This window comes from Muntiacus reevesi, chromosome 1 (genome assembly GCF_963930625.1).
Source record: "Muntiacus reevesi chromosome 1, mMunRee1.1, whole genome shotgun sequence".
Classification (NCBI taxonomy): Eukaryota; Metazoa; Chordata; class Mammalia; order Artiodactyla; family Cervidae; genus Muntiacus; species Muntiacus reevesi.
The window spans coordinates 97,790,800-97,815,779 of record NC_089249.1 but is presented as its reverse complement, the minus strand read 5'-3'; the positions used below and the strand labels follow the sequence as shown (position 1 = coordinate 97,815,779).

At 37.8% G+C, this 24,980-nt stretch overlaps 1 protein-coding gene across 10 annotated transcripts in view; it reads left to right on the top strand.

Moving 5' to 3' along the window:
* The window catches only part of NTNG1 (netrin G1), a 399,049-nt gene that overhangs the window by 340,868 nt on the left and 33,201 nt on the right, over positions 1–24,980 (top strand). For 5 of the 10 annotated variants that reach the window (XM_065907714.1, XM_065907703.1, XM_065907688.1 and 2 more), the window contains exon 6: positions 8,371–8,505. The exons of 1 other annotated variant lie outside the window; for it this stretch is intronic. In XM_065907714.1, coding sequence (XP_065763786.1) covers positions 8,371–8,505 — 135 coding nt within the window. Of the gene's footprint in view, positions 1–2,571; positions 2,740–8,370; positions 8,506–13,848; positions 14,010–16,560; positions 16,746–24,980 lie in introns of those variants that run through there. 4 more of the 10 variants (XM_065907739.1, XR_010659492.1, XM_065907760.1 and 1 more) reach the window with 4 other exon arrangements.

Here is a 24,980-nt window from a genome sequence, read left to right as displayed (position 1 = left end):
TCTTCTCACTGGAAATGCTCATTTCCTCGTTCTTTTTTAAAAAAATAAACCTTACCTGCCCTCATAGAAGATTTAATTTTAAGTTAGTTTTTCCTAATTTTCCTCAAGCTAAATGAATTTCTCCTTATATCACTTTGCGTATCTGTGTGTGTGTGTGTTGTTGAGTGTGTGTGTGTGTGTGTTTTAGCACATCCTCTTTTTTTTTCTAGTTATCTAAGCACATTTGTCTTACCTTAAAAAAGCATCTGACAACAAGAACTTCTTGTGAGCTAGGCCTAGCCCCGTGTTTTGAGAAGACAAAACAGATTCCCCACCAGGTTACTTCTCACACTTTCTATCTGTGTGTGGTTCTGAAAAGTTCCTAGGATGAATTTATGCGCACAAAAGATGCTCTTGGAAAACAGTCTGGATTAATTCCATTAGGTGCAGGGAGGGTCACCTAGGGCAGGGTTAGGTGAAGAGCAGAAACCACTTGGGGGCATCTTCTAGAAGGAGAGCCCGAGGGCCCTGAGTACGCCACTTCCCGGGATATCCAGGCAGCTCTGAAGAAGTCCTTGGGAAGCAAGTAGATTTGAGGTGTGGGTCTCCTCCCTGAAACTACTGCTCTGGGGTGGCTCCAGGCCAGAAAGATTCTCCCTGTTCCAAACCCTCAGCTAAGGAAAGTTGGAGAAGCCCTTTGTGTTTCTGAGGGAGTCAGAAATGCCAGCCTAAACTAGGTCGAACTCAGGGAGATATAATGTATGGGGTGAAATGCTTGTCTTCTAAGAGGATTTAATTTGGTGATACGTAATTTTATTATTTTTCGTGTTGCTGATATTATTATTAATTTGGCATGACTTAGCCTATTTGCAGGGTTATCTTGCCCCACCTCCCATGTGGCCTCCTTCCAGAACTCTCCTCTCTCTGGTTCCTGCGAGTCCCCACGCCCACCCTGCATCCCCAGTACACCAGCACGCAGGGGACCAAGCTGGCCTGCGGTAAACAGAGGGCCTTGCCTCAGGAACCTCCCGTTCCTCCTGCCTTTCTCTTAAGCATCTGGGGTCTCCAAGGTGCTAGCCCTATTCCTGGGTATCTCCCAGTCTTCACTATTTCCAGTGTCCTCCTCTGCTTCTATCCAAATTTGATTTCATTCTGTTGGGATCTTGCTCTCAACTCTCTGCTGTAATAACTGGCTGTCATATAAATGAATCCATACCATTCTGATGAGTGGCAGATGTTAATTTAAAATTAAAAAAGCCAATCACCCTTCTTCCTTATTCATTTTGATGACACTCATTTTTACTCTGGTCATCAAATGCAGTGCTACCAAAATTTTACTCTAGGGCAAAAGAGTAATTCAGCACTTTACCTGTACCTAACACATAGACCAACTGAATAAATTATTTATTGCATGAATGAATGGGCTCAACTAGTGACTCTTTGGCTTCCTGGTGGGATAAAATAAAAGCCAGACATTATTGAGAGGAATATTTTTAGACAAACAAGGTTTGCAGTTTCATAGTTGACCTTCCTTATAATTGTGAGCTAGGTCTACCCCCATATTTTGAGAAGACAAAACAGATTCCCCACCAAGTTACTTCTCACACTTTCTTTCTATCTGATTTAATAACTACTGCACAAGGAAAGGCTTTGTTTTTTTGTTTTTTTCTTTTTAAAAGATTGAATTAGATTAATGAATTGCTTTGGTTGAGATACAAGAGAGAGACAATTGAATCACTCTCCACCCTTCCCCACAATTCCTTATTATCACCATCACCCCTAAACCTCAGAGGAACCTCCAACACTTTGGGAAAACAAAGAGAAATCTAAGGGTACAGAAGCTGCCTGACTCTTATCTTGGAGTAGACTTAGCTTGAAACTTGCAAGAAAAGGAAATCTTAAGCACACTCTTTTCATACCAATAATCTCCCTGTTTTTTATATTCTCTCTCACACATAAGCAAACATGCAGATTTGGCCTGATGAAAGGATTACAAAAAGCCGTATTCTCTTCTTACCAATTGGAAGGAACAAAAATAAACAATTGTTTAATTGTCTAGACTCATATTAAATTTGCCATGATTTCTTCTATGAAACTGACTGAGTTACTATCTTGACATAAATGATAGTAAGGCTCTAAACAAAGGAGTCATGAGTGATGGCAGACTCAGGCCTTAGATGCTGACAGTCTTTCCTTCTTTTTTAAGACTGCAAATATGAAGAGAAAATGAAGGAAGTGATGCAAAGATAGTGAAGTTTTTAATGTGCAAAAATTAGACTTTTGCATCAATGGAAACAAGCCTTCCCAAATTTTAAAAGGTGTACACCTGCAAATGCTTCTGTTCATATTGTCTGCCAAGAATTAACACCCTCTGATCATGTTCTGAATGTCCAACCTTTCTCTCCTGCTTGAAACAAATGCTACTTCCATGCCAGTCACAACCACCTGTGGTCACCATGTGTCATGTGGAATCACATACATGTAATGCCATTCCGCCATCTTTTCTCCACTTCTCATTTTATCTGAGCATGTAGTGTGCTGATACTCTGCAACTGTATACACTCTGTATACATTTCTGTTCTTCCTTGCAAGATTGTGAATGCTTCGGCCACTCCAATCGATGCAGTTATATCGATCTGCTAAATACAGTCATTTGCGTGAGCTGTAAACACAACACTAGAGGGCAGCACTGTGAGTTATGCAGGCTGGGCTACTTCAGAAATGCTTCTGCACAGCTGGACGATGAGAATGTGTGCATAGGTCAGTTCCGTTATAATTTCAGCTATTGTTCTGTGCCTTTCAAGCGATGGGGAGCTATTTAAGGTGGAGAGGCTGGTGATTTGCACCACAACTGAGCCAGAATGAACTTTCTTAATGGAGAAAACCTCCTTGTGTTGGACTGGAAATTCACTTGTGCAGGTTGAAATCATAGTTGGGGAATGTATTTTGAATTCTTTTTTTTATTGTTGCTTTAAAGATGATGAGCTGAAAAATCATGTTTAAGAGGTAGAGAATTTTCTTTTTCTTTTTCTTCTTTGTTTTTGCATGAAATCTTAAAACCTGGTCATTTCAACCTGATCTTAAAGTCTTAAAGTTATACATTCTACTTTCAAAATGTAAACTCATTATAAGATCTTTAATTATAGATATGAGAAACTAAGACACAAGCTTTTGTAAATAATTGGTAATCAACAAGTATTGATTTAAAATACTGCCATTTTGGAATTGAAAGCCACTAGCAATTGGTAATGCAGAAGTTTGCTTGACTTTTCCATCCATAGTAATGAAATTCCATTTATTGAATTTTCCTATAGCCCAAAAGGAGAAGCAATTTTTCAGACTCTTCAAGGCAATTAATTCTCTTAGCTTCCAAAGTACATGAGCCCTGGAAGACCAGGGCCACAGGGTTCCCTTGAGCATTCCTTCCACCCTGTATGACTACTGATCATGTCAACTCCAGAGAATCAGGTGCCCTTCCCATCCAAAAAAGCTTCTCCTACCTTTTACATTGAGGAACCTATCTTTAAGAAAGGGTGCTGATGGAAAAATAAGAAATAAGAAATGGAATTTCACTTCATAATGTACTTTGGAGAAATGCATATGTTCAAAATAGTGAAGGGTAGATACGTATCTATTACCAGACAATGGGTAATATATAGGCAACCAATGTTAAAAGTAGATTTTTTCACATAGAGAGTAGATAGAATACACAAACCAAAAATGAAAGGTGGTCCTTTCATCAAAAAAGGCATCCAACCATCTTGTAATTCTAAGATCATTGTTTTCTGATTTGATTGTCAAGGTTGTATAGGTATTTGCCAAGTGTCACTTAAAATAGATGGACAAGTTTTTTTCAGTTAAAATGGGTCAAGTTTTGTAATACTGTTCATGTCTATAGTATGTTCTGTTTTTCAAAGTGCTTCCTTATTATTTGTGAATTAGTGGAGAAATCCCTGGACTTAGAGGCTGGAGAGCTGGGTTCAAGTCCCAGTTTGCTATTTAATAGCTGTGTGCCTTAGGTAAGTCATGGAGAACTCCTGGTCAAATTGGTATCATATGGGATGCACAGGAAACACTTGGTAAACTGTGAACTGACTTGCAATTTTTTTTAACTTAATCCTCATTAACAAAACTGTGGTGGTAAGTATTCTACTGATAATTTCCCCTATTTTCTAGTTGAGAAAAGTAAGGCAGATTGACCCAAATCATATAGCTTTGTAAAGAGTTAGTTTCCTGACTTCAAAACTTGAACTCTCTCCCAACTACTGGGACACAATTAGCAAAGCTAAACTTGTCAGACTTTTACTTGTGGTATGCTTTTAGGATGAGAGCAGCAATTCTACTATGAGTTTGTGAACAGAAGTTCAATTGCCTTTATAACATTTGGGTTACAAAGATTTGAGAATATTAATGAAAACCAAAAGGCACATAGCCGTCTGAATTTCAGATGCAGTTACATTTTGCTGAATGTCATTTATAAAAATATATAAATGTCATACTATAAATATGGAAACAAGTGAAAAGGTAAAATAAATAGGAACACTGGGAACACAGGAATAAAACCTAATAAGTTTTTTCAAGATACAAAACATTACAATAAGGAGTAAATGTTTTATAATATCAATTTCATATTATTTTAAATAAATCAAATAAAAAGACCTTACAAGATTTTATTTCATAAAATTTCTCACAGCAGGTAACTTAACAATATCCTGATATTTTTACTCAGACTACTCTCTTCTAATGATGTCTTCCCCTTTTCCTATTCAAAAGTAATCTATGAACTACAAAATCTGCACTCCTATCAAGTTCTAAGAGGCATAGTTCTGTTATAAATCCATATTTGATTATACACAGACAAGAAACTAGCCATTCAGCTTTTGTCTTTTAAATCATGTAAAATAGAGATGAGTGGAAAACTTAATATACACTATTCTGTTTATTTCTACTTAAAAAAAAGAAACGAAGAGCAATTGTTTTCTCCCTTTCTAGAACGTTTGTTAATTAAAATTATAAACCTTGGGAAGATTTTATTTTACTGAGATAAATATATCCCTATGCAGTATTTTATACTCTTCAAGTAAAGTCATCAGTAAATACAAATATAAATATTTTTATATACCATTAAAATTAGCTACAATATCCCCTTCACATACCCAAATTCTTTAAATTGTTGCCCTTTTCCTGAGAAGTAAAACTATTTTTAAAGACTGAACTGAAAAATTTGGTTAGCTTGTATATGCTACAGTCTCTTTTGTCTTTAGTAGCTATAAACATTCAACAGCGTCCTAAAAGACCTATAGATTCCAATTTTCCTGCTTGAGGGGCCAAGGGGAGAGCCATCATGCTGCCAGAGCACGAGGCTGAGGCTTGGGTTTCCTCTCTGAAGGCCATTGGAAGCCTGTGGCTCCATTACCAAGACTAGTTGCTATTTTCTGCATTTAAGTTCCCTAAAGGGCTTGCAGTAGGACTAAAGAATTAAATTTGAAAAGATAACACCACAAGTAATTGAGAGTTAATTTTAATACCATTTTGTATAGAAAGCACTAATGAAAATAAATGGATACTTACCCAATTCACTTTCGCAGACTTAGGCACTAATCTCTGCAAATTTGAACTTCATCTAAGCCACCTTAAAAGTTAAGGGGGGAAAAAGGCATTTGCCATTTCTTTGACAATTGGCAATGAAATCCATCACCCTGGTTTTGAGGGAACAGCACCTATCTTTGACAAAATAACAACTGTGTTGAAATAGATGTCTTAAACTATTTGCATCATTTTATATTATGGTAAATATAAAGTGCAGGCTATTCCATGTTGTCACAGTAATCACTGCTTTATGATTCTTGGCAGAGTTACCCATTTTCACACAAATTCCAAGTCAGCCATGTTTCCAAAGATGCATGTGTGATGCAGCAGTTCCTTGAAAAGGGCATCCTTGCATACTTCCATTTAATATAAACTTGAGCATTTAAGCAGAAGCTGGATACGTGGCTTCTGACCTTGGGTAATCACTGCTAATAATCCATGATATCAAGCTTGACCTCAGAATGAAATGCAGGGCTCAGCATTTGCTACTAAACATATCTTCAATTATGATGTATTATTGTTTTCATTCCCTTGGAAACCCAAGATCAGGTAATCAGAGGCACATTCTATAAAACAAAACAAACCCAACACACTTCTAATACCTATAAATCAATTGTAGTATAACTTTTTAATCAGACTTCCAAAAGTATTTCATGTTTTTTAGTTTTGTAGTCTTGCATGTTCTTCCTAGTTTCAAGGAATAAAATATAATTCTCCAAGGCTATCCTCATCACTGCAACACCTACCATTGGCTTGAGTTCCAGAAATGATATTTTTAAACTAAATTACTTTGTATGTAATGTGGAGAGTAGACCCCACCTCTCTTTGTCACTAATTTTCATGACCGAGTACATTACTCTTACCACCTTTCGTATGGCAACCACTGAAATGTGCTGTGGTTTAGATGTTCCACGTTTTTTAAAACTGTTGTTTACATTTTTTACATCTCAGACCTTATATTAATGAGTCGTTACAGGCCGATTGACTAACATGGTATGTGAATTCATATTGACCAGGTGTGACCCTGCTCCCTGTCTTACAAAATGCTGGTGGTTAATTGTCAACTTACATACTTCAAATAGTAAGAAACATACTATAATAGTTTTGCTATAGGTATGTATGTTTTATATATATATGTCATATATATATAAACATTTTAAAAGTCACAAAAAAATTTCTATCTAAAAAAATTTTAAACAGCTGTCTTACATACATGGGCTCCCCTTGTAGCTCAGTTGTTAAAGAATTCGCCTGCAATTCAGGAGAGCTGGGTTCGATTCCTGGGTCAGGAAGATCCCCTGGAGAAGGAAATGGCAACCCATTCCAGTATTCTAGTCTGGAAAATCCCATGGACAGAGGAGCCTGGCAGGCTACAGTCCATGGGGTCACAAGAATCACACACGATTTAGCAACTAAATCACCACCACCACCATACAGACACACATTAAAATAGAAAATGCCAATTTAAAATAAAACTCCAGTTATTAAATCAAGCCAGACAAGAAGAGAGCAATTTAGACTTTATTTGGTTTTAGTTTTACTTGTGTATGTCACTCTTAGCCTCACAAATGTTTCTATCTTAAGAATGCTGAACTTCAAAATTCCCTTAACATGAAATAAACAATGATTCCAAGGCACGCCACAGTCTTTGAAGAAATTATCTGATTAGTTCCTATGACAGAACCACACCTCTAGACCTATCTATGTAACAGTAAACCCTTAATCTCCATTGCTAACTTAAGACACTAAACTTAAAGATGCTAAACTAAAATTCTCAGGATTTCTTATAGTTGGCTGCTTGGTTAGTTGCTTGGTGTGATTTTATTTGATTTTTAACATGAAAATCTCTTAATGATGCCATTTTAAAATAAGGGAAATCAAGAGACAGGGGGGCATAATAACTTGCCCAGCATTATACAGTGGGATTACAAAGAAAGAAGAAATTTCAGCTTACAAATTCCAAAAGCTGCAAACTAACTGCTGTTAGCTTTCTTAACTAATGGAAGCCTAAGGAATTCTCATTTCTAACTCATCCTTTAAGCAAAGCAGAGCTTCAGAAGTAAAAATATCCTGCATAATACTATGTGAGGAATCCAGAAATTATTCTATTTACTTTTTATTACACAAAGTTATATTTTTCTGTCCACAGACATTATAATGATATGAATCTCAAACTGTGCATATGTTGAAATTTATTTAGGATTACAAAATTCATTTTTCTTCCATGATTGTTAATCTAGGTTACATAAAACTATACTAACATGCCTAGCAGATACAATATCTAAAGGCTGATTGCAACCCAGTATGAATAGATATATAATGCACCATCCCAAATCATAAAGTAAAACCATCTTTGAATGAATAAAGTGCATTCATATTGCACTTTAACAATGTTCAGCAGTTCTCAAATATTGAGTGTAACAGATAGGCTCGTTTGAATAATTTAAAACAGATTTTACACTGATGGCATATTGATTTATCCTTGATACACAAACTTCTCATGGCATTCATTAAACCATCTAAAAATGCCCTTAACAAACGGAACCTCCATTATAATCTGTTAGCAGTGAAGAGCATGATGTCTTATTTCCTTAGAAGTTTTCAGCTGATTTCCTCCCATAACATAAAAATGGTATCATGGAAGGCTGAGCAAATAAATAAATGGGCCTGAAATAGCCATATTTTCCAAAGCATTTCATTAGTGGGCATCTTTCTTTAAGTGATCCGTTGAAGTAAGTGACGCTCCTGTATTGATAACTTACAAGCCGTGTCTCCAGCCTGTGTGTTGTCTTGTTTCTACAGAGTGTTATTGTAACCCTTTGGGCTCAGTCCATGATCGTTGTAATGGCTCAGGATTTTGTGAGTGTAAGACTGGAACGACAGGGCCTAAGTGTGATGAGTGCCTGCCGGGAAATTCCTGGCACTACGGCTGTCAACGTAAGTAACTCTGGGAGCTGCCCTCTGCCTGCTGCAGCATGGCTGATTCTGCTTGTCGAGGCTGGTGCGTGCAGCTTCTCAGAGCAGAAAAAGACCCAAACCGCTGACAAGCTTTAAAAACTACTTAATGCCCCAGCCCACATATAGGAGAGCGAGCAATCCATCAGCTGTCCAGCGGGCTCCTTTGAAGCCCATCTTCGTTTCTTCTGATGGTTGGAGCAACTTATATTGAAATATTGTACGCAGATCCGTGTACCTGGCCAGACCATAAATTAAGTGGCACAATAGGGACCCAGCTTAGAAATCCTTACCGCAGAATGAAGGGTGATGTGTATGTGGTTAATATATTTCTTGAACTACCCTGGAGCTCCAGAGTTCATAAATTAAATGGTATCTACATAACTTATTATCACCCTTGTATCATACCCATCACTGCCTCTGAACCAAAAACCTAAAGGTAATAAATCTAAGGGATATTTAAATGCCAGGATAAAATAAATGATGAAAATCAATGTTGATTTTAAGCCTCTGAGGTTAGGCACCATGCAGTGAGCTTTACACAGATGCCATTTGGTTCAACCTCATTTCTCTGAGGATTATCAGACCTTAAAAGCTTGTCAAGGCAGGTGGCATGTCGGTGTATTCCGGGAACAGAAATTTAAAAATCTGAGCAGAAGCTTCCTTCTGTCATTCACAACCTTTTCTGCTTTTTAATTCTGCACTAGCTTTCCATTCTATCTATACACAGTCAGCTTACTAATATTAAAGAGCCACCAGACAGAGCCTCTGGAGAGTGCTGTCCAATAGAAAATCATGCAAGCCATGCATGTAACTTGAAATATTTTGTTATACACATTTAAAAAGTAAGAATAAATAGAGGTGGATTTTAACAATTTATTTTATCCAAAAAAACCTGAAATATTATCATTTCAACATAGAATTAATGTTATGTTATTAAAGATATATTTCACTTTTTTCAGAGCCTTTGAAATCAGATGTTTACTGCTTATAGAACATCTCAATTAGAACTAGCCATATTGCAAGGCTTAATAGACACATATGTCTACCATATTGGACAGCACAGCTCTAGAGGGTTTTTGCTTAGTTTTCACTTGAAGAAAAAAAAAAAGTCAGCATGCAGGAACTATCTAAATCCAGTTTCTACCAGGGGTGAACAGAATATTTTACCTGCTACTTATGAAATGTATAGTTATCTGGAGGCTATACTTCTGCATATTATAAAGCCAAAGTGAAATCTGTCTCCATACTAATGCCATGGGCATCAGTGAACTGTGGTAATAATTGAGAAATTTGACTTTGAACAGGTCAAGGTTAGGATGGGATCTAGAAGCTGGAGGGTGAGCATCTCTCCCCATGCTGGAGAGTCATTAAAAGAGTCAAATAGTGTCAGAAGTCAGGCATCACTTCTGTACCTAAGCTCTGGATACGGTCGAATTGTTTGAAAGTTATACACACTGTAGGTTCCCAGGAAGCATTTTAAGGAAAACAATATGAGGACCCAGGACTGAGGAGATAGTTGCCATCTAGATATAGAGGCCCATAGAAGGCCAGCAGCCAGGAGGAAAGAGAAGCAGAGGAGGGGCCAGCATCAAGACTCAAAGCACAGGGAATGAGGAGACTTTATAATGAAGACACGCCTTTCCAAAGGGAAAGTCTTATGTTAACTACCTGATGCAGCAGGACCTAATGAATGAGTTCCTGAAGTGTAATCAGGGAAAGACACTGGAGAAGTAAGTAAATGAATCCAGCCTTAGAAGAAATGTATGCCCACAAAAGGCCTAACTTGATTTTTCTGTGTTAATTTCTGGAGTATTATAAAAAAAGATATAATGTCATCAGATTTTTTTCTTCTGGAATTAGAAGACTGGATTTAGGCATGGATGTACCACATATGTGCCATATAATGTGCAAAATGCTCTGTGCCTCAACTCCAGCACCTTATTACATCCTAGTTAAGTAGATTAGTGAGATTACAGAAGTACTTTACCCTTATGAGTACTTCTTGAATACCTACTATAAATTAGATATTGAACTAGCAGTCGAGGCTAAAGGATAAAGAGAGATAGCTGCTTTGGGCATGTGGATGTGAAGTTCACAATCTGGAGTGAGAAGCTGACATTCACCCAACAGTTAGGAGGTAATCAGACCAAGTGCTATGGACATGCTTTTAGGGAAGCCCAGGTGGGGAGTAAGGCATCCTAGAGAGGAAGACATTTTGAGTCTTTAAGTATTAGTAAAAGCTTTCCTGGATGGAACTTCTTGGGCAAAAAAGTACATGAACTGATATGCTCTGCTTCATAAACATCAAAAGGTATTGATATGATTAGAGGGTAAGGAGTATGCATGTTGTATGTGTGTTGTTTGTGTTGGGATGGGAGTAAAATGTTGAAAAAGCAGCCATAGACCAGATCATGAATGCCAAGCTAAGAAGTTTTATCTCATCAGGAAAGAGAAGTGAGGACCTTCCTACAGGGGTGATATGGGATCCACCATACAGTTTCAAGCAGAGGAGAGGATAAGATTCTGCTTTAGGAAGATTATTCTGACTGCTCTGTAAAGGAAGGGCTGGGACAGGGTGAGACTGGATTTACTATATAAATTTAACAGACTTCGGATACACCTTTGAGCACACAATAATTTTATCTCAGTTTGAAATCTTTTCTTCCCTCAACCCAGCTACACAGGGCTGATATTCTGTGTTAAAATATAGAAATTCTTTTGCCAGTTGGTAAATGGCTATTGCATTGAGACCTAAGTGTGCCCCTGGAATCTCTTAGACATCCTCAAAATCTAACAGGATAATACTTGTCAAAGTGGGGTGCCTTCAGCACCTGCTCCAATACTAGAGCAGGTATCCCTACTAATTAGTTAGTGCCTGTAGGCCGATAAGTATTTTTCATATCATTGCTATGTCTGCATATACAGGAATGCATTCAAAAAATGCCCCTCAATCAGTCTGTTTTGCTCTCTTCTCTTCCCAGCCACCCCACACGCGCACACACACACATGCTTCTGTTTGCCCTAAGATGGACCCACCCTTGGCCACATTATTAGTGGCAGTGATAGTGACCTGGCAATGAGAAACCAAGGAAAGAAAAACATAGTGTTCAAGTAGGGCTGAGAGTGGCGTTGGCAGCAGGAAGCAGGAATCAGGTGCACATTTAGGGTGTCAGGACCAGGGAGGAGCTGTCCTATCAGGACAGAGTCCAAGGGATCCAGACACAGGGTCCCAGTCTCCCAGAGGACTGACAAGAGGAGCAGTGTGGAACTGCAGCCCCACAGGACTTGTACTTGGGAACAGAAAATAAAGAGATTCAGTTCCTGACACTGTTGCTTCCATCCTATGAATAGAACCAAATGAGTACACACTTCGGCTCTGGAGTCATACAGATCCAGGTTTGAATCCCATCTCCATGCCTTACTACCCACAGGACTTAGCAGAAAGTCCTTGGACTCCTTAAACTTAATTTTTCATCTAAAAATTGTGATAAAACTAGAACCTAACACGTATGGAAAATACTGAATGTGGAGCTCAGGGTACATAGTAAGATCTCAATTATTATTAGTTCCAGGTACAAGTTGATGTGTCAAAGAACTAGGTAAGAATCCATGGGTTTTTGTTTAAAAAAAAAAAAAAAAAAGAATCCATGTTTAACGCTAATTGTAGAGTGATAGTGCAGAAAGTGTAATAAGAATGGCCTCTATTGAGTATCAAATTGTTGACCTAGGGGATTCTAAAAATCCCTGCCCAGACACAAGACTAATTCAAGTGATTGAAACAAAGGTGACCCCTAAAGTAATTGTGTGTCTGCAACTGGGGAAATTAAGAACTCCAGGCTCATTAGTGAACTTTCTGCCTGAGGGGTCCACTGGTTGTATGCACCATAAATGTAAACTGGTCTCTCTGGCAAAAGGGGAAGCACTTGAAAGCCACCAGAATGAATGGACATCGGGCAGCATGGAACGCATGGTTCAGGAAAGAGTGCAGAAATAAAAAGATTTCAGGGAGGACGGGCAGAATCAAAATTAGTGTTAAGGTTACTCCACAGAAGAATAAGATTGAGAAGAAATTCTTTTTTAATGCACCCTTTTGAAATTCAAGAAGAGGTATGAGCCACATCCCAGAGAATAAAGATAAACCTTCTAAAGAAAAAGTAACATTTCATGTTTCACATAAAATGTGGTTGGTTAAGATGTGTTAGAAAATAAGGAAATACTTGTTAAGGGTGCCAAGAAGACTAGACATAAGGGAGGTGGGGGTTTTGTTTTGTTTTGTTTTTTTGGTTTGGAAGATGAAATGGAAATACCCACACATAGAACCAGTAGGGCTGATGAAGAGATGTGTTGTCTTCCTGAAGAATGTATAAGCTACATTGGAATATCAGGCAATATTAAAGCCACCAGTTTCCCCACATTGTTACCTAATTTATATGGATACTAATGGTGCTTTCAGAAGAACTTATAGTGTGAATATTTGGAGTAAAGTTAAAATATTTTGCGACATAGCTAAATGTTAAGATTTTGGAAGATAAGATATAGGAAATCAAAAACTAAGCACCCATATTAAAGGGAAACCTGAGAGTCAGTTGCCGGGTCATGGCCTAGAGTATCAAAATATGTGTTCTTGGAAGGGATCAGTACATATATTACCAAGAGCAAGAAAACATGTGTTTAGTAGGAAGCTCAATGGTCTGTCTGATCAAGAAGAGTTTCTAATTAAATTTGATCAGAATATAGTAAAAATGCTCTTGTAAAACTGTAAAACCAGAAATTGTGGCAAACCAAAAATTTTTTTAAAAGCCAACAGTTATCTTAGGAGAAAAATGAGAGAAAGTTTGGGGAACAGAATTCCATTACTTAGGTGTATGCCTTCCAGAGAATGCATAATAAGTCTGTTTGTTTTTACTGCTGCTCAGAAAATTATCATCAATTACCACAAATTTAGTAGCTCAGAACAACACAAATTTATCATCTTACAGGTCTGTATTTAGAAGCCAAACAAGGGTCTCCCTGGGCTAAGATCAAGGTGTTGACAGGGCTGTATTCCAGTCAAGCTATAAGGGAAAAGTCTGTTTCCTTGTCTTTTCTACCTTCTGGATGCCACCTGTATTCTTTTCCTTGTGGCCCTGTTCTTCAGCATTCAAAGCCATAAACTTCCCATTTCTCTGTGCCTTTTCTTCTGTCACTGCATCTTTCTCTAACCACAGCCTGGACACAGTCTCTACTTTTAAGGATCCATGTGATTAGAATGGGAACACACAGATAACCTAGGATAATCTTCCCATCTGAAATCCCTTAATCACATCCCTTTTGCCATGTAAGGGAACAGGTTCCAGGAATTCGGATATAGACATCTTTGGGGAGATATTTTTCTCTGTCTACCACAATTATCATCAAGAATGCCAGCTTTTAATGACAGCGATGAATATGCAGGTATCATGGAGATGGAATGTAACTCCTATTTGGAATGAAGATATTCAAAAGTAAAACTTTGAAACAAATATGTAATATGATTAGAAAAGAGTGATGTATGTCAAGAAGGTATAGACTTGCACTGTGAGTTAGAGACTGAAATATTTTTCAGGGAGGATCAAAGATCTTACAGAAAAAGTATTGTGAGTGTGTTTCATAGACTGTACAACCATTTAGAGGATATAGATACTGTCCAAAGCCAAATTAGGAAATCTAAATGCTTTGTAATCTTTCAAAATGGGGGAATTCACATATCAAAAATGTGTGTAGTAGCCATTCAGTTGTGTCCGACTCTTTGCAACCCCATGGACTGTAACCTGCCAGGCTCCTCTGTCCATGGAATTCTCCAGGCAAGAATACTGGAGTGGGTAGCCGTCCCCTTCTCCAGGGGCTCTTCCTGACCCAGGGATCAAACCCGGATCTCCTACATTGCACAGGCAATTTTTTTACCATCTGAGTCACCAGGGAAGCCCTCACATATCAAGATATCTGCTAAAAGATGTGCCCTGCTAATTGTTGACTGCGTTGATGAGAATTTCTTTACCCAAAAGAATGGAAGAAGCAGTCCGGAAACTATTTATACCACTTATTGATAGTAGGGAGATGCAATACTGTTAAAGGCCTTTGAGAGATATTGTCCTGAACCTTAAGAAAAATACAAAATATTCTTGGGGGGAAAAGATAAGATCTTAGACCCTCTTTATAACACAAACACACATATTAATTTTTTAAATAAAATTAGGCATTGTTTCCAATAGACTACCTAGAGGAAAATGGGAGACTTCTATACTAACCAACTTGTCTATATAAGGATTTCTTATGAAGTTTTGGTGAACATTTATTAAGTCCCTACTATATGCTAGATACTGTGCTGCAAATTAAGGCTATAAAAACAAACTGCAAAAATGTAGAATGGTGTAGAGCTGTGTTAACAAGTTGTTCAAGTGGCAAAGATGTTCAATTCCAGATAACATTTTGTCATGAGTGCAAAGACACTAACACAATTTTAGACTGAACAAGGGCCAAAATGGTTATAGTTCCCCTGAAACATTCACTGGACAGCCCACAGCAAGAGTTCAGTCACTGAAAAAAAAACATTTGAACAAAAGAGTGATATAGGTGAGTTTTGTCTTTGATGAAAGATTTCTTCATTTGGACGAGTTTAAACAGTTTGGTAAGCATGTGGTTTAACATCTTACAGATGTCAACCAGTGTTTGGAGGGCTATTATGTAACAGGTACGCGTGTTGGTTCAGGAAGATAGAATAAGGACCAGTGGGAAGAAAGAGAGAAATGTTTCAGTTTAATATTTTCCAAAAATTATTCTCTCCAGCTGTCTGAGAATATGCAGTATGATGCCTTGGGTTATGATAAATCCCCAGACTCTGGAAAAGCTCACACAGAAACTGAATGAGCTCCTATGAGTGATGCTTGTTGGAGAGTTTCTGCTTAAAAGAAAATTCAAGTGAAAAGACCTCTAGGGCGTCTCCAAGATTCCAGCTCTGACTTTCAGACCAAGTCTGTGGGGGCAGAAAGGAAGTATAATGAGAGACACAGCTCAATTTGTATTAAGAACCACAGTTTGGCCTCTCAGCTTTCCTCTATAATCTCTCTACCAACAGACAGACTCTCATACTCTCACTAGCCATGTTCTCAGTCCTCAGTTCTGGTTTCTAGGAATCAGATTTAAGGCTTACATAACTTCTGTTTCCTGGAGATTAATAGGTTCCCATCATAGCTTTTCTGCTACCATTGTTCAAGGGGATTTATTTTTCTTTCTTTCTTATTTTTTTTTTTCTATGAGATTAATTTCTACAATCCTGACAATTTGTGATCATTAAATTGATTCTTCCAGTTACTTCTCTGATATGAAGATTTTACTTCCTTGGGCAAATGCCTTGAACCTAACTTGTAATTTTTCACTTGCTGTGGTTGCAGTCTCCTGCTATTTGCTGTATTACATTGAAATGTCCAATTCACATTTCACCAGCTGACCTCACATGTTGAATCCATTGACAGGTGGCATATCACTTAAAGAGGAATGTCTGTGATGCTTCAGAGTATTTTCAGTCCTAGATACATGACTTCACTCATTGGGCTCTTATATCTCTATTGCTAAAAATGAATGGCATCACTGAATCCAAGTTTTTAATTTCCTTGCTATCAGTTTGAATGCTAGTCTCATTTCCCTTGCTGAGCACCACATACATAACGGTGATGAAAAATAAATACTTGGAAGGGCACTCGATGTTACTGTTTTCAACTCCTAAGGGTGGGAAGGAAGTGCTTGTTAAATAGAACCAGTAGGAGCCTCCCGGAGGTAATTTAAAAAGGAAAATATTAGAAAGAAGGAAGATAGAAGGTGGCAATTTGTAGGCATTACAAATATGCTGGGTTGTCCTCCTGGGGGGAGGTGTGCGTTTTGTTAACTAGAAGAGTAAACCCAGGGTTGCTCCCAGTTGTGAAATTTCTCCTGATTCAGCAGAATGGCACCACACCACTCAGGCATGCTAATGCCCATCACTTTCCAGTGACAATTCTGTTTTCCATTCATTCCTAATAGAACTTCAATCTGGGATTGGTAGGAAAAGCCCACCGACCTCTAATACATCAGGGACCCAATGCCACCGTGAGCAGAGAAGTCGGGGTTTACGCCTGTGCTGTGGAAAGTGCTTTAACGCTTCACCCCACTAATGGCTCGTTTGGAACAACCACAGAAGCAATGGCTGATGAGGCAGGCTGAAAGAAGTGAGTTGTTCAGAATGCCCTTCACAGTAGGATCATGTCCTAGTACATTCAAATCCCAACGCTCTTGAGTTGCTGAAGCTTGGCATAGGACAAAAACAAATAGTAGACATTCTAAAAGCAATTCCAGGCTCCCCCCTGACATTCTGAGGTTTGCCTACTGCTCTGCTAACCTGTGATCAGCTGAGAGAGGGGCCTCAATTCTGACCTGGCTAAGCAACTTTCCATATTTACTTCACAGTCCATGCTAATTTTTACCCCTTTATTTGAAGAGAATATTAATAATGACAAGTATGCACAGATTTTACCAGTTCACACTGTAGAACCATCCAAGTTTAATAGTGAATGTTATCTGAAACGCCAAAGCTCATGAAGAAATTCAGGTACAGTTGTATCAACGAGTAGCCCAGAATCAAAGCGGCAGCCTGGACTTTTCTGACAGTGAGATGATCCGAAGTCCAAGCAGAAACACAATGCATGAAGTTCTCCCCTTACTTTAGACAGTGCAGAAGTGGAGTTTCACCATGAGCCATTCTTTACACCCTAGTGAATGTGTTCTAAAATTACATATATAAAGAAAATGTCTAAGTGTGAAAATCAGCTCAATTGAAAAAGTGTCAACCTATTTGAAACTTATAGGGGAATGGTCTTCATTTAAATGAAGGGCCAGTCCTCAGCCACCAGAAGAACAGAATTCTGAGGTAGAGGAGCCACAGATAAGCCAGGATGGGGGGTGCCTGATAACTAAGGTCTAGGAGTCAGCACAGTGACTTGATCTGGGTATCACTGTCACCACCTCTTGAAGGACTGTTTGCTGGACCACTGCAGACTTTTCATTGCACCTCCTCCTGTGAAATCTTAGACATGGTTTGGATGTTCTAAGGCTTTTTCTTGATCTGAAATTCTATCATCCTGAAGTCTCAAAAATGGTCCCATCTGTTTCCATATGGATCAATTGCTGAGAAATAATAAGTAATATAAAATAATTAAATTATTTATTGTGTACTTTGTGTCAGGAACATGTATGTACTACCTCATTCTACCAGGGAGGTAATTTTTTCCCCTTATTTTATAGACAGCAAAACTGAGACTTATAAAGGGTAATTCTTCTGAGCCAAACACCTAATAAGTGGAAAACCAGTTAATAGTGAATATTTATTGCTAATTGAGTTTGCTGAGAACATTCTTGGGTTTCCCAGGTAGCTCCAGTGGTAAAGAACTCACCTGCCAATACAGGAGATTTAACAGATGCAGGTTTGATCCCTGGGTCAGGAAGATCCCCTGGAGGAGGGCACGCCAACCCACTCTAGTATTCTTGCATGGAGAATTCTGTGGACAGAGGAGCCTGGCGGGCTACAGTTTAAAGGGTCTCAAAGAGTTGGACATGACTGAAGCGACTTAGCACAACTCACAGCATAGCATCCTTAGGATTTTATAATTTTTACTTTGCAGATGGAGACAGAGGCTTTGGTGATTTATTCCAAGAGTCAGTGAACTGTTTTTTAAGGGCCAGACAGTAATTATTTTAGGTTTCCTGGGCCATACAGCCTTTGTTGCAACTACTCAATTCTGCTGTTGTAGCCCCAAATAGACGGCACTGAAATGAAAGTGTCTGTGTTCCATTAAAACTTTATTTGCTGACTTTTAAATTTTAATTTCATATAATTTTCACATGCCATGAATTATTCTTCTTTTGATTTTGTTTCAATCACTAAAAAAATATGAAAACCATTCTTAGTTCATAGGCCATAGCAGACAGGACACAGACTGGATTTGGACTGTCGAACATAGTTTGGTTTATTTTAAGCTCAGACAGCAGTTAAAAATGAAGAAACCGAGGACCTCTTAAATAAAATGGAGATAATATGAAGCAGGAAGCAAGACTGAACATTAAGAAGAAAAAAAAAAAAAACCATGCATTTCACTAGTGTGTCCTCTGTCTTGATATGAGGATCACAGAGAATTGGTCTAATTGATTCATATTCACAAGGCCCTAATTGACCTTAAGAAAAAAGCTAAAATTTTCAGAAACATGAAGGCTTTGACCATATAATTTCCAGAGCAAGATCACAGACATAGTCAGTGCCAACTGTTTAAAGACTTACAGGCCAGCCAAGTCAATTTCGCATCAATTTAGTACAATCAGCAACTAATGAAAGTGAAGTCAGGGTGGCCATAATGCAATCAGGGTTGCTCATGTTGGTGTGAGGAATCGTTCTGTTGCATTCTGCAGGAACAACCCGTCACCTTGAATATCAGCAAAAACCTCTGCTAAGGGAGAATCACAGCAATAATATTGGCTACAACATCCAGGGCACCAGGAAAAAAATACATACAGAACATACATACAAGATTTATTTTTTTACCATCAACTTTGATATCAGAGGTAATTATTCTGAATACAGCACTCATCAGTACTGTGAACCCCTGCTTTTTCTGTCCAACGCTCTTATGAGTGTTACCAAATCTATTGAACCCAGGGCATTCTAAATCATAAAGCTCTATACCTACAGGGATGGAATGTCACGCCCCATCTCAATTTAAGTACCACATGCTTTCCATCTCCTCTCTGTCAGGTTTCCTGTTTTTAAAAATTACAGTCAACCTTCAGTTATCTGTTGCTGCAAAGTGTGGAGAAGAGTCATGCATAAATACAGGGCAATTGATTATTTTGATGTAAATTCCAGTAAAGTTGGGTTTCATCTGGAACAGGCATATATACACAGAAATTCAGACCCACACATGGTTCATATGGTCTGTGTCTAACCTCAGTCCCCAGCTCATCGTCACAATTCAAAGTCAAGATCGTTCAGACATCTCTGGGTATTTTAAAAGAGGAACAATTGCTAAGATGTATTTTTAACAATATTCCTTCCCATATTCTGCAAAAGTGTAGGATTAATATTATGTATTGTGGTTATTTCTTCTAAGCTACAACTCTTTGGGGGAAATGAGCATATGTCTCAAAGACAACACAACTGTAAAAATAATGAAATATTGATGCAATTATTTTAAAGAATCACACTTAGACCTCTTTTTAATTAGTATTATTGACCCTATGGACTTAGTCTTACCTTAATCTGTATTCTTCATCATGAAAATCGATAATATGGACAACTACATTGTTCACATGGATTTGAGTGTAAAAAGACAAAGTTTGGGAGTTTGCAGGAGGGCTAATTACCAGAATAATTTGGCAATGTATTAGTGAGGCAGTTTTAGAGGTGACAATCACTGCATTTTCAGTGATTTTACTGATCCAGCTTTTACTAACACTTATGTGGAAGATACTTAGATGTATAATATTATGAGGTCTTTCCTGAGATATCACACCTCTGTTCTTTCTCTTTTTTTTTTCATTTTAATGGCATTGCTCTTTTCCTTCTAATATTACAAACTATACATGTTCACTGCAGACAACTGGAAATATGTAAAAGAATAAATTAAAAATTAGCAATCACCCATAATTCCCACCCCTCAGAAATAACTATCATTTATATATTTTTCTCAGTGTCTACATATTTTTTAATTGACCTATGTCACTGTGTTAGTTCTAGGTGTACAACATAGTGGTTTAATATTTCTACACATTTACAAAATAATCACCATGATATGTTTAGTTGCCACCTATCTGTTCTTTCTTTAAAATGAAAACTAAAGTTGCTGATTTTGCAAAGGATACTAAGCTACATATGGACATATAATGTATGACTTCTATAAGATTTTACTAAAAGCTTTCTGATGTCTGGTGATGGAGAAAACTGTGCTTCACCTATTGATAGGCCCATCTAATATAACATGGTTAAATCAGTCATATTCCATGTGTTCTTCATATACAACAAATGAGATCAGATCATCCCATGCACTATAGAAAAACTCTGCCCATTATGTCATCTTTGATTCAGTTTAACCAAAGTAATAGAAGGGCTGCTTAATAAAGTCTTGCTAAATCTTTTGAATTCTTCTCCCCATCAAACTAGACCCACTTTGGGTTGCCTAATTCATTTATTTGTTCACGAAGTCACTCATTCACTCATTTACTCATTTATGTATACTGTCTCTCATTTAGCAAATAGTGCAGTACTAGTCATGTGCCAGGAATTCTGCTAAATTTGAACACCAAGAAACAAATATAATATCATCCCTGCCCTCTTATAAGGACTGAGAATACAAGATGGGTGTCAAACCTGACAGAACCTCACTCTTGTTGGCATCTGAGAAGACCGACTTCCAGTACCACTTTTCTAGCTCACTTTTCTGATCATAGGTACCTGTACTTTGACCTGTAAACTCAAAATCTTATATCTGAGTTGGCATCTTAGAGATATCCTAGTTTAGCCCTTGGGTCATACATTAGCTCTCCTAATTGCAGGGACGACAGCGGTCACAACTTGGTGAGTGCTTGCCGAATGTAGTAACTATGCCAAGCAATTTACATTACCTCGTTTAATTTGCATAAAACCTTATTAGCGGTTATCCTCATTTTACAGATACAAGAACTGATGCTCAGAGAGGCTAGGTAACCTGCATATAGTCATCTAGATTCTAGCAACTTAAATGTGTGATCATTCTGTACATTCTTTATCATCAGCATCTTTTGGGGATTTATTAGGAATGCAGAATCCCAGGCCTCATTCTAGATTTACTGATCTGCATTTTAACAAGATTTCCAGGTGGTTCATATGCATATTAAAGCTTGAGAATCAGAGGATGAGATAATACATGTGAACTTTAACCTAGGAATTTGACTTCAAAGCCCAGTTTGTTGTTTGTTTTTGTCAGTTATCCATTCATAGAATAACGGTGTCTGGAAAATCCAGGGCATACATATGCCTTGGAAAAATTTTATTAAGAGGCAGCAACTCATACTGTAGCTCCTGTCATCAGTTTTTACCAGCATGTATTCTACAAATCCAAATCATATTAAAATAAAGAGAATCATGAAAACTTAAACAAGTAGCCTATTTGTTTTCTTTCATCCATATAATTTAAAAGTGGTTAATATTTGATAGGTTAATAATAAATATTTTAATACAGTATATTGCATTTGGTTATGAATATATCAAAAGGAAATACAAAGTGAGTTCCCGAAGATAAACTTTTATTGGACACATGAATTAGAACATAAAATTTGATAGCAATTACCATTTAATCTATTCATGTTTAGAAACATATTGAAAAAGAAACTCATAACTCAGTTAATTGTTATGAATTATTAATTGCTCATTTGAAACATGATGAGCAGAACTGCACTTGTTGAAAAACTTTTTTTCTTGGTGGCTTTAACCTTTGTGTCATTGGTTTTATGAGAACAAAAGGGAAAGAATGACAGCAAGATTCTAATCGTCCAAAACTAGAAAGTGACAAGACTGTGAACATTTCAGTGACTATATAAAGGTTAATTGAGATTGAAATGAAATAGTTACTGCTGGCCCTTCTCCAGAATACTTAAGTGTGATTCTCCAGGGATGGACCCTGGCACCTGTATTTTATACAACTTTCTAGGCTGTAACAATATGTAGCCAGGATTGAGGGCTACAGTTTTAATAATTATATATTATCAGAAAGACTTAACACATCCATGAATTTGACTCATGATATTCTGAACCTCAGGTGAGATGCAAACTGGTTTCCAGTCTGCCATCCCTATTTAGAGTTTGAGGCAGAAGGGCACATAACTAATGCTGATGCTGAAAGCGCATCCTTTGTGCATTAGTGCCGAATCAAATCTTGGAGACAGAATTTTGAGTGAAGTAGGAAAGAATAGCTTTATTGTTTTGCCAGGCTCCTGCCCTCATAAGCTGTGTGTCCCAACCCAGGAGGATTTGGTGAGGAGTTTCATAGCAGTGATTCGAGGATGGGGTTGCTGACAAGATTCAGGTGTGTGCAGGGCCTCCACTCCTTTAATCTGGTCTCAAGAGATCTTCTCTGAAGCGAAGAATGCTGACATTTTCCACTTGTTGGGTTTTAGTTCTGTAAATAGTTCAAAGATATTGTTATGTGTATCCGTTGCGGAACCAGGACTCTGCCCCTAAGGCTGCTCGCAGTTTCTTGGCTGCCCCTTCCTTGATCTGCATCCCCTCCATTCCCTGATCAGCAAGTGTTGTCTGTCAGGGTGGCCGAATGGTCCGAGGTGCCCACCCGAAGCTTCTGTCTTCTCTGATTAGCAGCTGTTCGAATCTGCCCTTTGGAACTCAGAGAAGGTCATGGAGGCTAGAGCCCGTTCCCTACGGACAAGAAATGCAGAATATAGAAAGGCTTTTGTACCCAGGAGCCCAACAGGGTCCTGTTCAGGTTCAATACCAGGAGCATTGTAAACCTTGGGCGACTTTTTAAAGATACATTTCCTAGATGGCAATGATTCCTGATTCAAACAGGCAGACTAAGATCAGGAATACATCTGGATTTAAAGATACTTGATGTAAACAGCCCCTTATTTCTCAAAAAGAATCAATGTTATGAGTTTCTTTTGTTGAATGAAAAAACAAACTTTCAAAAAGTGGAAGCTTTTTTTATTAACTAAATCCAGGGATTTATTGTTTACTGTCAGCAGCGTAACTGCTTTATAATTGATTTTTCTGAAGAGAATTGAAAACTTAAGCCACCTTAATTTTCTTTATCTTGACACACATGATTAGCATTACTCTGAAATATATTTTACCAGGTTCCCAATTACCATTTTTTAAAATCCACTTCCTTGTTGCATACTTTTCTTGATAAAATAGCTCTAAGATGGAGAGAAAGCAAGTTTATAGAGATAAAAATATGACTGCTTTATTCCTATTGATAACTTTATCCTCTTTATTCAAAGATATTGTCTTATTCAGTTATGCTTTTTAAAATGGATGAGATTATTAAATGCATTAACGTCTCTTAATTTTTTAAATCTTTGGATAAAGAAGTGAGAACATTAAGGGCAATGACAGTAATTTAAAGATAATGAAACAAAATGTAATATTTGCAACTTAGGAACTAATGTGCCTAAATCCTTATCAATTCAGTTCAGTTGCTCAGTCGTGTCTGACTCTTTGCGATCCCATGCACTGCGGCATGCCAGGCTTCCCTGTGCATCACCAACTCCCAGAGCTTGCTCAAACCCATCTCCATCACGTTGGTGATACCATCCAGCCATCTCATCCTCTGCCATACCCTTCTCCTCCTGCCCTCCATCTTTTCCAGCATCAGGGTCTTTTCCAATGAGACAGTTCTTCACATCATGTTGCCAAAGTATTGGAGTTTCAGCTTCAGCATCAGTCCTTCCAGTGAATATTCAGGACTGATTTCCTTCAGGATTGACTAGTTTGATCTCCTTGCAGTCCAGGGGACTCTCAAGAGTCCTCTCCAACACCACAGTTCAAAAGCATCAGTTCTTCAGCGCTCAGCTTTCTTTATAGTCCAACTCTCACATCCATATGACTATTGGAAAAACCATAGCCTTGACTAGACGGACCTTTGTTGGCAAAGTAATGTCTCTGCTTTTTAATATGCTGTCTAGGTTGGTCATAGCTTTTCTTCCAAGGAGCAAGTGTCTTTTTATTTCACGACTGAAGTCACCATCTGTAGAGATTTTCAAGCTCCCGAAAATAAAGTCTGTCACTGTTTCCGTTTCCCCATCTATTTGCCATGAAGTGATGGGATCGGATGCCATAATCTTAGTTTTCTGAATGTTGAGTTTAAGTCAACTTTTTCACTCCCCTCTTTCTCTTTCATTAGGATGCTCTTTAGTTCTCTTTGCTTTCTGCCATAAGAGTACATCCTTATAGATACAATTAAATATATTTTCTGCAAAAATGTCAATCCTGTACCAATAGTTACTCAGCCTCAATTTCCTCACATAAAATGAAGATAAGAATTATATCTACCTTAATATCAGTGAGAATTAAATAATATAACAATATTTAACCTAAGTTCTGTCACACAGTAAGGGCACACATTGAGATAATAAAATTGTAAATGGTGGTACCTGCCTTCAAGGTTTCATTGAAAACAATGGGACCTAGTTCAACAAATTTCAAAAAAGCAATCAAATTACAAACAGATCACATGATAAGTAACAGGAAAGCCTTGATAGTCGTGGCTGCTTCCTAAAGAGAAAACAAAACAAAAAAGGCTAAAGATGAATGGGATCTAACACTTATTGTGTCATTTTTTTGTAGTGGTTTCAGGATGTAACTGCCACATGCAAATGCACAATTTCAATTAAGATTTTGTCTAAAATCAGTGACTTTTATTTTGCTG